Source organism: Gopherus evgoodei, chromosome 6, assembly GCF_007399415.2.
Source record: "Gopherus evgoodei ecotype Sinaloan lineage chromosome 6, rGopEvg1_v1.p, whole genome shotgun sequence".
NCBI lineage: Eukaryota > Metazoa > Chordata > Testudines > Testudinidae > Gopherus > Gopherus evgoodei.
In genome coordinates this window covers 112,585,304-112,600,026 of record NC_044327.1, presented here as the reverse complement: position 1 = coordinate 112,600,026, position 14,723 = coordinate 112,585,304, and the positions used below count along the sequence as shown (strand labels likewise).

At 40.6% G+C, this 14,723-nt stretch overlaps 1 protein-coding gene across 1 annotated transcript in view; it reads right to left on the bottom strand.

The window, feature by feature from the left end:
- Positions 1–14,723, bottom strand: part of ADAMTS12 (ADAM metallopeptidase with thrombospondin type 1 motif 12) — a 319,574-nt gene that overhangs the window by 146,660 nt on the left and 158,191 nt on the right. The window contains exons 5-7 of the mRNA XM_030567717.1: positions 9,207–9,290; positions 7,374–7,498; positions 1,056–1,205 (exon numbers count right to left, since the gene is read on the bottom strand). Coding sequence (XP_030423577.1) covers positions 1,056–1,205; positions 7,374–7,498; positions 9,207–9,290 — 359 coding nt within the window. The remainder of the gene's footprint in view (positions 1–1,055; positions 1,206–7,373; positions 7,499–9,206; positions 9,291–14,723) is intronic.

The window sequence follows — 14,723 nt, the reverse complement described above, 5'->3', positions numbered from 1 at the left end:
TCAAAATAACTCCATTCACTTCAGCTTAGTTATATCTGATCAGATCAGAATTTGGCCCATTAATCTTCTCGTAATAATTTCTCTTGTTACAATACTCTTTTTCTTCCTTCCTTCCTTTCTTTCTTCCTTCCTTTCTAAAATAATTTCAAGGATGTCACTTGTTATTGATTTAGTCAGAGGCATTGCTTCCCACATTGTCATATATTCACGAATGGATTGGTGAATTAGCCTCTAATCTCCCCATCTCTCTCCCCAGTTAATAATATTGTGCATTGTAACAGACCTTCCCCACAGCAGGTCCTCTCCCAGCCATTGATAACTCAGTCTTGTCTAACCTCTGCAAAGCTTTTGTCAATCCTTGTAAAAGATTTACTACTCAATAACTCTTAACAATAATAACCAAACACCCTGCTGAAAGACCAACATGAAAAAATTGTCTCTGTAGCTCAGTACAGCACCACAAATGGCAACCGTCCAAGGAATCAAAAAACCCCAATTACTTTAGACATGTTTATTTTTTGAAAACATCACTGTTAAAACATCCCAGTATTTCAAAAGCTTTGGTGGCTCTTTCCCTCTTCCACCGCTTTGTTTTTTTCTTACTTATTTTTAGATTTATACAAGGTGGCTCTCCTCACCTCATCTCTGGGGGTGTATGCAAAAACGAAGGTCGAAATGAAATCACTTAGGCAAAGCTGAAAATCTCTGCCTAAAATAACATGCATAGGGTACCAAAAGTGACTATGACTGTCAGGAAGAGAGCTAGAGCTGGTCAGGAGGTTTCCATCTTGAATGATTTTTCAACAGAAAATGTAGTTTCTGCAAAACTGAAATTTTCCTCATGATAATTTTGATTTGACAATTCTGTTTCAATATCCCATTGTTATAACCAAAAAGAAAAAAAAAAGAATCGAAGCACTATGGCCTGTGCTATACCAAGTGATCGCAATGGTCCCTTTTGGCCCTGGAATCTATGAGGGAAATACAATTTTAAGATAAACATATAAAACACTGAATAAGACCTAGCTAGACTCTGCATTTTACATCCAACTAACCTGTGTCCAAGCTCATGTGCAATAGTGAATGCCAGAGGCAGCCCAGAATCTTCATTAATATTACAGCTCCGGTGAGGTTGGCACATACCAGATAGATGGGACAAACCTAAGGTTTCACAAGGATGATTCATGCCAGCACAAATATCCTTTCTGCAAACACAGTGAAGACTTGTCGGTAAGAGAGTTTAAAACTGCATGTAATGCTGCTCACAATAGACAGTAAACCTCCATATCATCATATCTTTGTTGTCCATTTGAATTTTAAGCAAAAGACGGTATGCCTAACATTTATACCACTATGTAGAACTTATTATTTATTAATAAATATTTATATTGTTGTCGTGCCCAAATATCCCAGTCAGGATTGGGGCCCACTTGTGGCAGGCACTGTACCAATAAAGAGAAGAGACATCCCTGCTCTGAAGGCCTCACAATCTCAGGACACTGACAAAAGGCAAGGGATGGGGATACAACGGACATGCAAATAAATATGGTAAAAAATTGGAATTGCTTAATTAGTTACCTGGATTGGCGTTGTTTGGTTGCGTTTTAATTGGGGATACAACTAGGGGAGGAAGAGAGTAGAAAAAGGAAAGAAGGGGAATAAAAATAGCTGCAATGTGTCATATGTGTAGCTATGCTCATCAGGCTGGGAATTGTAGGGCTCATTGCAGAGACGATTTTTAAGGAGGGATCCGAAGGAGAATAAAGTAGTGGTTGTTCAGATTTTATCACAGAGCTTTTCCAAGGCAGGCAGCATCAGCCACAGCATGGTGCTGTTTGAGAGGCTGACTGGTGGTAGCCAAGGCAGGAAATGCTGGCAGAGTGAAAGTGAGGGCTGACGTCATTTTAAGTTGCTAGATCAGCTTGGCAGCAGGAAGCCAAATTATAAAGGGACTTGAATGTAAAGACTTGATTGATTGAAAATTACACCATTTTTTCCAGGCCTGTGGTGTGCAAACTCTTGCTCTTGGCTGCAAAAATTCAGCTATTGTGGAGCAGAGTTTTCCATTTGATGCCGAGGAAAAGACTGAATGTGCACATCTGAGATTCAGAATAGTGAAGGTAAATCTTCCTTCCCTGCTCATTTTCCACATCCTTGGGATCTTCTGCACCAATCGGTTTGGATAGAGTTCCTCCCGACTAACAGATGAAGACTGCATAACTAAGTCCTTTGATATTATCTCCCTCCCTTTATGGGTATGTCTGCACTGGAGCTGGAAGGTGCAAATGATAGGAGAGGATAGCCACTCTGAGTATAAGTCCATCTGAGATTTTTGGTACGTACCTGGGCAGCTAGTCCCTCCCATCGCTCACACCAACATGGCTAAACTTCTGTTTTTAGCACACATCGTCTGATTAACCTACTATGAGTATATCTACTCCAACTGGAAATTATACCTTCCTGCCCCAGTTTAGGCACATCCTAAATGGAAGTGAGAATGGGGTGAACATTATGAAGTCTCCTCTCAGACAAGGACAATACCTTATTTTTTGCAATACATGGTTCAACCTCCCTACCTTTTGGAAATGCAGGAGAGCATGACACCTGAATAATAAAGGTGCTGGGAATACTCTACGGAATATTGTCTCTTGCAGCATCCAGGATCCACTTATCCGTTTACTCTAGCCCATGCAATGAAGAAATCTTTAAATCTTCTGCCTATGATGGCATTCTGTGCATGGCTCTGTGGATCTTCATGGTGATTATTTGATGTTTGAGGGGTTCATCCCTGGCAAAGCATCACAGGAAGAGTCATCTTCTTCTAACACTGAACAGGGATTTTTTATTAGAATAAGATGAAGAGAGAGTGATCCCTAAACCAGTCCACTGAAGGCTTTCTGCTTAGAATTTTCCCCAGGTCTCTTATTGCCTGGATTCCTGTTATAGTTTTTGGAAAAAAAGTGTTCACAAAAATTAATTAATCTGCACAAGTTGCACCTGGAGCACAGCACAGGACTCACAGGTGGTCGGCAATTGATGTGCTGTTGCAGAGGCAGCAGCAAGCCACAGCAGGTGGCTGAACTCCTTGTAAGCTTCTAAAATCTGCTTCATTTTTTCCTTTGTTCAGGCCCTGTTCTCAGCCAGCAGGGGAGAACTGATGCTCCCTGGCTAGAGATAAACAACTGAGCTCTGTAAACCAGTAAACTCCTTAGCCAAAGCACTTAGTGATTCTGTCTTCATCTATCTGGACTAGTACAAGAGATCAGAGAGAGAACAGAAAGGTTACTCCCCCTGTGCAGTAACTGTAGTCCCTTGAGATGTGGATGCTGTACTACCCACCCTCCTTCCCTTCTGCTTTGGAACTTCCTTCTGAAACTTGCAAGTGGGGAGGGAACTGAGGGAGGGTGGCCCATGCAGCCTGATATAGCCTCGGTGCAGGGTACGAGAGTATCTGCAGCACATGCACAGGCCAAACGGACATTGCTAATGAAAATCTCTGATCAAAGGCACGCGGAGCACATGTGCACCTGACATGGAGAACCAATAGGGATGTGACTCAAAGAAGAATATGCAACCTACAATGGAGAGAATCAGCAAGTCATCACCTCTCAACCTGTGCAGTGTCCGTGTGTGGCATCCTCTGGGACAGGGCAGTTTTCATTCCCTAGGTTCCGTCAGGGTGTGTGTGTGAGTTAGGATATTATATAAAGCCAGTTCATTTTGGCAGATTTACCATTGACCGTTTTGGAGACATCTTCTTTTGTTCTAGTTTTTGTATGTATTGATTCAGTTCCTTCCTTATTGTGTGTGTCAGTTAGGAACTATTACTTTGGGTATGTCTACACAGCAAAAAAAACAATCAGACAAAAAAAAACCCAGTGGCAGCAAGTCTCAGAGTCCAGGTCAACTAACTTGGGCTTGCGCTGCAGGGCTAAAAATAGCAGCCTAGCCATTTGGGCTCAGGTTGAAGCCTGGGGTCTGAGACCCTCCCCAGGATTCACAGCCCAGGCTCCAGCTTGAGCCTGAATGTCAACACTGCTATTTGTAGCCCCGCAACATGAGTTCCCCAAGCCTGTATAGATGTACCCTTTTTTTTGCTGGACTGATTAAGCGAAGGACGATTGTTTTTGCTCCTATCCTTTCATTTTGGTTGGTGGTCAGTGCAAGCTGACTGGAGCTTTAGTTTTCCTTTTGAAAGTTTTGCATTGGTTTTATTGTGTGGCGCTTAGGGGCCAAATCAAATAAAATATATTAAGTAAATGAAGCAGGTAACGTGTTAGTAACACACACACACACACACACACACACACACACACACACACACACACACACACACACACACACACACACACACACACAACCTGCAAACGGCATCACAGATTGCTGAAAAAGAGCGTATTGTAACTTTGTAACAAACAGCAATGTGTAGAATCAAAAACATTTGGTTTTGAGTTTGTTTTTGGATGTATTGGAGGAAGGCCGGCAAAAAAAAAAGTTGTTTTTCAATAGACAAGGACACTTTCTTTCATATAACTGGGAAACTAAGGCCTCAATCCTGCAAACAAACCTGCACACATTTACCTTTAGACGGTGAGCAGTCCAACTGAGTTTGCAGGATCAGTCCCTATGTGCTTTGAGAGGACAGACTGTCCTGTTTATAAGGCACTAGAACGGGACTCAAGAAATCTGGGTTCAGTCCCTTGCTCTGCCACAGACTTCCTGTGTGATCTTGGGCAAGTTCTTTACTCTCTCAGTGCCTCTGTTTCCCATCTGTGAAGGCTGAGTGGGGGAATACTTCTTTTCCCCTCCTACCCTTTATCTCCCTCATTTCTTTAAACTGTGAGATCTTAGGGCAGGGACTGTCCTTCACTATTTGTGCAGTGTCTAGCACAAAGGGGCCCAGGTCTTGGGCTATAGGTGCTACTGTAATACAAATAAATCATAACAATAATATATCAAATTTACTAAAAATATTCATGGAAAGCAAATTTCAAAGCCACATGCACAAATATATATCAACCGAATTTTTAAACCACGTGAGAATTTATGTCATAAGCATTTGTGTGCTTATCCAACTGAAACAATACCACAGGCCTTATCTGACTAAGTGCAACTAAGTAATACAGCTCAAATGGTGAATACCCCCAGGTAACCAACTGAGAAATATGTTTTTATCTTTATGAACTATGAAAACAAATTGTTGAATACTTTTGAACGAGAAATATATTTGAGGCAATCATGATCTTCTCATGGATATTCAGCAATACAGAGAAAGAGACTAAATCTGTCAGAAACAATAACTATTCTGTGAATTATCTGCACAGCTATAATGGTCCATTGGAAATGTCTGCTTACTCCTCTTTCTATACATAGTGTCTGAGACCCACCACTATGGACTATGAATGAAAAGATATTATCAATTCATTTTTGCATGTTTACAACCATTTAGCTAGAAGTCTGAATGTGAACTGTATTATTTTAACAACAAGATATTCTGCTATTGTGAAGTGTAATTGTTTGTTATTGTAGGGTTTTGTAATTAGGAAGCTGATGATCTAGAGGCTGGGCTTTTGGCCCTAATATTTTTTCCTTGAGAAAATAATTGATTGAAGCCATAAACAACAGATGGGCCCAAACTGAATACTAACCTCATCCTTCCCAACCACTGAAGTTTGAGGATGTTTACATTTGGATCTAATTACAGATCTGAATTTCCTGGCTATGACCCATGTTTATTAAAACACCTACAGATACAAATAAAACATAATATAGGCTTTGCAAACAGATGTAAGCAACCCTCTACAAGGTACAGTGGGTCAGTTTTAGCAACATCCCGCTTAACAGTGTGCTTTTATATAACAGCTCGACATTCAACCTGTACTAGCATCTGATATACTCATCTAAGAAAGTTATTTTTGTACTAAAACTGTCCTTCAGAAATGACATAGACTTTAAGGTCAGAAGGGACCAATGTGATCATCTAGTCTGACCTCCTGCACAGAGCAGGCCACAGAACCCTATCCCTCCACTTCTATAACAAACCCCTAACCTATGTCTGAGTTATTGAAGTCTTCAAATTGTGGTTTGAAGACCTCAAGCTGCAGAGAATCCACCAGCAAGTGACCCATGCCCCATGCTGCAGAGGAAGGCGAAAAACCTCCAGGGTCTTTGCCAATCTGCCCCAGAGGAAAATTCCTTCCCGACCCCAAATATGGCGATCAGCTAAACCCTGACCATGTGGGCAAGACTCACCAGCCAGCACTCAGGAAAGAATTCTCTGCAGTAACTCAGATCCCATCCCATCCAACATCCCATCACCGAACACTGGGCATACTTATCTGCTGATATCAAAGATCAATTGCCAAAATTAAGCTATCCCATCATAACATCCCTTCCATAAACTTATCAAGCTTAGTCTTAAAGACAGATATGTCTTTTGCCCCCACTACTCCCCTTGGAAGGCTGTTCCAGAACTTCACTCCTCTAATGGTTAGAAACCTTCATCTAATTTCAAGTCTAAACTTCCTAGTATCCAGTTTATACCCATTTGTTCTTGTGTCTACATTGGTACCAAGCTTAAATAATTCCTCTCCCTCCCTAATATTAATCCCTCTGATATATTTATAAAGAGCAAGCATATCCCCCCTCAGCCTTCTTTTGGCTAGCCAAGCTCTTTGAGTCTCCTTTCATATGACAGGTTTTCCATTCCTCGGATCATCCTAGTAGCCCGTCTCTGAATCTGTTCCAGTTTGAATTCATCCTTCTTAAACATGGGAGACCAGAACTGCACACAGTATTCCAGGTGAGGTCTCACCAGTGCCTTATATAATGGTACTAACACCTCCTTATCTTTGCTGGAAATACCTCACCTGATGCATCCTAAAACTGCATTAGCTTTTTTAACGGCCGTATCACATTGGCGGCTCATAGTCATCCTGCGATCAACCAATAGTCCAAGGTCCTTCTCCTCCTCTGTTGCTTCCAACTGATGCATCCCCAATCTATATCTAAAGTTCTTATTATTAATCCCTAAGTGCATGACCTTGCACTTTTCACTATTAAATTTCATCCTATTACTATTACTCCAGTTTACAAGGTCATCAAGATCTTCCTGTATGATATCCCGGTCCTTCTCTGTGTTAGCAATACCCGCCAGCTTTGTGTCATCCGCAAACTTTATTAGCACATTCCCGCTTTTGGTGCCAAGGTCAGTAATAAATGTATTAATCAGGAACAACAGTATATGGGGAAGTGTCTGTGTTGGAGTATGTGTGTGTGATTAAAGGAGGCTATTCGCCTATAAACATGTTCCCAGTGAAAGAAATATGAATAAAATAATATTTGGCAGCTCCTCTCCAGGGTTGTGACCATACCTAGTTAGAAGTACAGCTACATCGTGATGTATTGGGTTGACATCATTTCTGGGATTGATGCTTTTCTGCCATTTGCAGAAGCTGGCTAATGTCTTGTCTGCATGATGAACTATTTTCAAGTCTCGCTAAAAAAAAAAGAAGAAAATATTATTATAAAGACTGCATTATATTGCCAGAGCACAGCAGCAACATTAATGATCAGGCTCACTAAAGTCATTGACTGGTTATGCTTTTGCCCAAAGCTAGAAACTTCATTAGGAGCAATGACAGTTATTGGTGTAATATCCCAAGTATTAAGTTAAAACTTTGTAATTTTTGCAGCTAGTGTAACTAGAGAAAAAGTATATCAAAGGAGGAAATTAGCATTTTTGGGAAGAAGCCTTCATAAAATGAAACTAACAACTGCATTTTTCAAACAACGATATTTTATTTTCCTCCTGGAAGCTAGTATTCTTCCTGACACAAAGAAGATAAAGATTAATTCGCAAGTAACTTAGAGAAAGCTACCTTCCATCATGTTTATCACCTTTAATGCAACACGAACAATCTCATGATGAGGTAATATTTTATACTTTCATGGGTACATTTCCTTCACATGATTTTTTTAAAAGCTGAAAAAGATGTACAACAGTCATCTTATGATCAGAGAGAACAAACACAAGTTGAAGAAAAAACATATTTTGCACTGCAAAATAAGCGCTACTAAAAACATATTTCCCCCTTCCATGGTTTTGCTACTTACTCTGCCTCACTCCTAGTATATTATTATTTAGGGTAAAGTTTTCCAAACTACTGAAGTGCCGTAAGCACCTATGTCCCTTTTTCAAAGGTGCATTAGGCACTTAGGGGCCCAAGTCTCATTGAAAGTACTTAAACTCCTAAGTGTTTAAGTCAGTTTTGAAAATGGGCTTTAGGTGCTTTTGAAATTTTTATCCTTGATAACCTTACCCATAGGGTTAGTGGGATACACTAGGCTCCTATTTTACAAACTATTTTTACCTGTGCAGGCACTAGCTCTCAAATGGAGACCAATTGACTTCAACAGCCCAGGCGTCCACCTGGTTTAGGATTAGGACTTTTGATCATAAGTCCCTTTGGACAGAGACCTTATTTTAAGGCTATATCCACAGAAGGCCTTGCACAATTATGGTGCTATGAAAATAACCATTAAAATTATAATAATCAGCATTCATTTAGGGGGCAGTTACAGCATTTATGAGACATGGAACATGCAATCACCTACGTGTGGTAGTTCACAACAATGAGCATTTTATCAGTCACTGTTTCTCTTGAGTTTTGAAAAGGAGCTTATAGGGAAAATAATCTGTCTTGCAGGGGTACAATAGCAGATCTGCTTCTTCAGAGACCTCCACAGATAGCTGCACTGTGCTTTATGAACATGCTATGTGATTAGACTGTGGATGGTTCATTTGAGCATCCTATACATTTGAATCGCTGCTCTGCAGCAAGCCTCCTCAGTCTTTGAAAGTCCTCTTCTGGCACTGAAGAGTTTTCCCCTCACACACAACTACCCTAATATTTGAAAAATTTTAACTGAATTTCCTTTTGGGAGTTTATGCACAAACACCTGCAGTTATGAGCTAAACAATGTGCCATTTTGAGCAGCAGTTAGCTTTAAAACAGCTGTGCCAGAGTCAATAGATTAACAGAGGAATGAACAAAATGTTTTAAACAAGCAACCCTTTTTCCACATACAGTGGATGCACTCATTACTATCTTTAGTGTTAATCTAAATACCCTACCAAAATCTCTCTTCAGTGCACTGCGTGCCCAACTTTCTTCATTGTAATCTTGGGGAAAACAAAATCTCACCTCTTCCTCTTCAAGGAGAATAAGGCGGACGAGCACAATGTGGATTGCATTGCCAATGCTTGGATCATGGAACAATCCTGTGACCTGCGTCAGAGCAAGGAGGTATGAAATTAATTGATTCCTCTACAGCAAGACAGAACTTTAGAGAGGAAATATGCAGGTTATTTCAAGCAGAGTGCCCTCTTTGTTTTTTTTCTCTTACATGCTTTTGATCGAATGTTCACTTTGTATTCTGAAATGTAATAACCGTGATGAACTATTGCAGAGGGCTGCCCAGTCAAATTAATAAAAATTCAGCAATTAACAGACATTATTAAGATGTTATGCAGCAAAATTTACAATCCATTAAAAATTATTTTAAGTTCATTTTTCTCATTTAGGGTCCAATCCACTATTGTGCTCCCTGTGTAATTATTTACATCAGTGAAAGATAGGTATAAAACACTGCCAGTGCACAATGGTAGCATTTTACATCACTTTGTACTGGTGTGAATGATTACCAAAGGTTCAGGGCAACAGCAAACGAGGCATTTATTGTTGGGTTCTGTAGAAAGGACTTGGCTGGCCAAAGGAAAAAGAGGAAGTCAATACTAGGCAAATAGAAGGGAGTTGAAAAATATATACAGTGGTATCATCAGCATAAAAGTGGAAGCTAAGGGTTTGTCTTCACTGCGGGCTAAATAGGCGCTGCTGCAATCAATGCAGTGGGGATTGATTTAGTGGGCCTAGTGAAGACAGGATCAGTTGAAGGCAGAGCGCTCTCCTATCCACTTCAGTACTCCACCTTCACAAGAGGTGGGAAAGCAGAATAGACTGCTGTAAATCGATCTAAGCTGCTCTGACTTAAGTTACATAATTTATGTAACTTAACAATCATAACTTAGATCGCCTTACCTCATTAGTGTAGAACAGACCTGAGACTAAAGATAAAATGACACCTGGAGCAATTACACTAAAAAATAGCAAAAGGTCCAGCACTGAACTCCGAGTCCTCATGCCCCAAATGATGGTGTCAGTGTGTGTGCAATTAGACAGGCTGCTTGTCAAGAGCATTACTAGTAAAAGGAAGAAATGGGGGGCGGGGAGGAAGAGTGCAGCAGGAACAAAGCTGACACTTAAGTCTTCTCTATACCTAAAATTTAGGTTGGCCTCGCTATGTCATTCAGGGCACCATAGTTAGATTGACCTAAGCCCAGCATAGTTGTGACTAAATCAAAGGCGGAATTCTTCTTTCAACCTAGCTACCGCTGGTTGGGGAGACGGATTATCTACATAGATAGTAAAATCCTTCCATCAGTCTAGGAGGTGTACACACTATGGCGCTACAGCAGGACAGCTGCAGTGCTGTAATATATGCTCTTAGTCACAACAATCTGCCAGAGGAAGTCATTTTCCCTCTCAGCTGGGAAGGGTTGCATCTGCTGTTTGAAATGAGCTTCATTTTGAGTACAAAAATTGATTAGTTACATTGTGCTCTGTAAACAGTTACTCCAAGACAATACAGTATTGATGGCTACAGTGAAAGACAATTTCAAGACTTCTTTGTGAATCCACTGCAGATGTCTCCTAGGTTTTTGTTTATATTATTTGCACTAATGGGACACATCTGAATTGCATTAGCTGAATACTGTAGGATGGAAAAAAATATATTGTGCTGGCTCTTAATTCTTCAGAAATCTCTCAACTGAAAGATAATTGTTTAAGTATTTTGCACTCATTCGCAGCTGCCAAAAAAGGCTGTTCCTAGTGGGGGCTGGTTAGTCTAACAAAATCTCAGTCACACAAAGGAATATTGAAATATTATGTACTTATGGTTTTTTTCAGTGCATGTCAGATTTTTTTCTGAGGCTATTAATATAATTCAGTACATAAATATTTGTGAAACAAAAGGATTTTACATAAGAACATAAGAATGGCCATACTGGGTCAGACCAAAGGTCCATCTTTCCCAGTACCCTGTCTTCTGACAGTGGCCAATGCCAGGTTTCCCAGAGGGAATGAACAGAACAGGTAATCCTCAAGTGATCCATCCCCTGTCACTCACTCCCAGCTTCTAGCAAACAGAGGCTAAGGACACATCTCTGTCCATCCTGGCTAATAGCCATTGATGGACCTATCTTCAATGAACTTACCTAGTTCTTTTTTTAATCCTGTTATAGTCTTGGCCTTCACAGCATCCTCTGGTAAGGAGTTCCACAGGTTAACTATGCATTGTATGAAAAAATACTTCATTTTGTTTGTTTTAAACCTGTTGCCTATTAATTTAATTTGGTGATCCCTAGTTATATTATGAGAAGGAATAAATAACACTTCCTTATTTACTTTCTCCACACCTGTCATGATTTTATAGACCTCTATCATACCCCCCTTAGTCATTTCTTTTCCAGTCTGAAAAGTCCCAGTCTTATTAATCTCTCCTCATATGGCAGCTGTACCATTCCCTTAATATTTTTGTTGCCCTTTTTTGAACCTTTTCCAATTCTAATACATCTTTTTCGAGATGGCGTGACCACATCTGCACTCAGTATTCAAGATGTGGGCATACCATGGCTATATACAGACACAGTATTTTCTGTCTTATTATTTATCCCTTTCTTAATGATTCCCAACTTTCTTTTCGCTTTTTGACTGCCACTGCACACTGAGTGGATGTTTTCAGAGAACTATCCACAATGACTCCAAGATCTCTTTCTTGGGCGGTAAAAGCCAAATTAGACACCATCATTTATATGTATAGTTGGGATTATGTTTTCCAAAGTGCATTACTTTGCATTTATCAACATTGAATTTCATCTGCCATTTTATTGTCCAGTCACACAGCTTTGAGAGATCCTTTCGTAGCTCTTCGCAGTCTGTCTGGGAGTTAACTGTCTGCAGCAATTTTGTAACATCTGCAAATTTTGCCACCTCACTGTTTATCCCTTCTCCCAGATCATTTATGAATATATTGAACAGGACTGGGTCCAGTACAGAACCCTGGGAGACACCACTATTTACCTCTCTCCATTCTGAAAACAGACCATTTATTCCTACCCTTTGTTTCCTATTTTTTAACCAGTTACCAATCCATGAGAGGACCTTCCCTCTTATCTCATGACAGCTTACTTTGCTTAAGAGCCTTTGGTGAGGGACCTTGTCAAAGGCTTTCTGAAAATCTAAGTATCCTATATCCACTGGATCCCTTTTGTCCACATGTTGTTGACCCCTCAAAGGATTCTAGTAGATCGGTGAGGCATGATTTCCCTTTACAAAAACCTTGTTGATTCTTCCTCAACAAATTATGTTCATCTATGTGTCTGACAATTTTGTTCTTTACTATACTGTAGTTTCAACCAGTTTGCCTGGTACCAAAGTCAGGCTTACCGGCCTGTAATTGCCAGAATCACCTCTGAAGCCCTTTTTAAACATTTGCATCAGTTTAGCTATCCTCCAGTTATTTGGTACAGAAGCTGATTTAAATTACAGGTTACAGACTACAGTAAACAGTTCTGCAATTTCACATTTGAGTTCCTTCAGAACGCTTGGGTGAATACCATTTGGTCCTGGTGACTTATTACTGTTTAATTTATCAATTTGTTCCAAAACCTCCTCTAATGACATCTCAATCTGGGACAGTTCCTCAAATTTGTCACCTGAAAAGAATGGCTCAGTTTAGGAATCTCCCTCACATCCTCAGCCATAAAGACTGATGCAAAGAATTCATTTAGTTTCTCCGCAGTGGCCATTTTTGGCCTTCCTAATTATATTTGTACACTTTATTTGCCAGAGTTTATGATCCTTTCTATGTTCCTCACTAGAATTTAACTTCCACTCTTTAAAGGATGCCTTTTTGCCTCTCACTGCTTCTTTTACTTTGTTGTGTAGCCACAGTGGCACTTTTCTGGTTCTCTTACTATGTCCTGGGTGCTCCAGGGCTGAGCTCCACAGCAAAAAAATTGTGGGTGCTGAGCACTCACTGGTAGTCTCTCTACCAGAACCTCTCCCTCCCCACAGCCCCTCCTGCCTACCAGAGGACCCCACCAATCAGCACTTCCCCCTCTCTCTCAGTGCCTAAAGTCTGCCGTGGATCATCTGTTTCACAGCATCAGGACAGGAAGCGCTGGGGGGGAGGCGGGGAGTGATAGCGCAGTGTGTTCGGGGGAGAAACTGGGTGGGAAAGGGGCAGGAAGAGGCAGGGCGGGGAGGAGGTGAGAAGGAACAGGGCAGGAGTTGGGCCTTGGTGGAAAGAGGTGGAGTGGGGGCGGGGCCTGGGCAGAGCCGGGGAGAGCACCCCCCCACAGATTAGAAACTCACGCCTATGTACTATGTTTTTTTAATTTGGGGTATACATTTAAGATGAGCCTCTATTATGGCGTCTTTACAAAGTTTCCATGCAGCTTTCAGGGATTTCACTTTTGGCATTGTACCTTTTAATTTCTGTTTAACTAACCTCCTCATTTTTGTGTAGTTCCCCTTTCTGAAATTAAATGCTACAGTGTTGGGCTGCTGTGGTGTTTTCCCCGCCACAGGGATGTTAAAAATTTAATTATATTATGGTCACTATTACCAAATAGTCAGCTATATTCACCTTTTGGACCAGATCCTGTGCTCCACTTAGGACTAAATCAAGAATTGCCTCTCCTCTTGTGGATTCCAGGAACAGCTGCTCCAAGAAGCAGTCATTTAAGATGTCAAGAAACTTTATCTCTGCCTCCTGTCCTGAGGTGACATGTATGCAGTCAATATGGGGATAGGTGAAATCCCCCATTATTATTGAGTTTTTTACTTTAATAGCCTCTGTAATCTCCCTGAGCATTTCACAGTCACTATCACCATCCTGATCAGGTGGTCAGTCATATATCCCTACTGCTATATTGTTATTATTAGAGCACGGAATTACTATCCATAGAGATTCTATGGTACAGTTTGGTTCATTTAAGATTTTTACTTCATTTGATTCTATGCTTTCTTTCACATATAGTGCAACTCCCCCATCAGCAAAACCTGTTCTGTCTTTTTGATTTTGAAGGGGAGAAAGGGACGAAGGCAAGATTTGATCATTTAAAGAATTATTGTAATTAGCTATCAAAACCTCAGCTCTATCACCCTAGCTTTGAGGGAATCCAGAATCAAACCCCAGATCCAGATTTTGCAACTGGCTGCTGTTGCTATAATGGACCAAATCAAAATGTTGGATCCAAATAACTCTGAAATCTGGATTTGATCTGACTTTTGAGGCCCAGTCCAGCTTTACCTTCCTCCCAAACTCCTTTTTCTAACAATTATTAAGGTTCCCATTGACTTTGATGAGAGCAGGACATGAACATCTGATGACAGAATCTGACATTGGGAAGCATGCTCATTAAGAACTGAAATTAAAATAAAGTTTCAGACGTAGGCCTGGTCTATGATAGAAAATTAGATTAGTTTAATTATATCCGTTGAGGGTGTGAAAAATCCACACCCTGGAGCCGCATTATTAAGCCAACCTAAATCTTCACGTAGACAGCACTAGGTTGACAGAAGAATTCTTCTGGT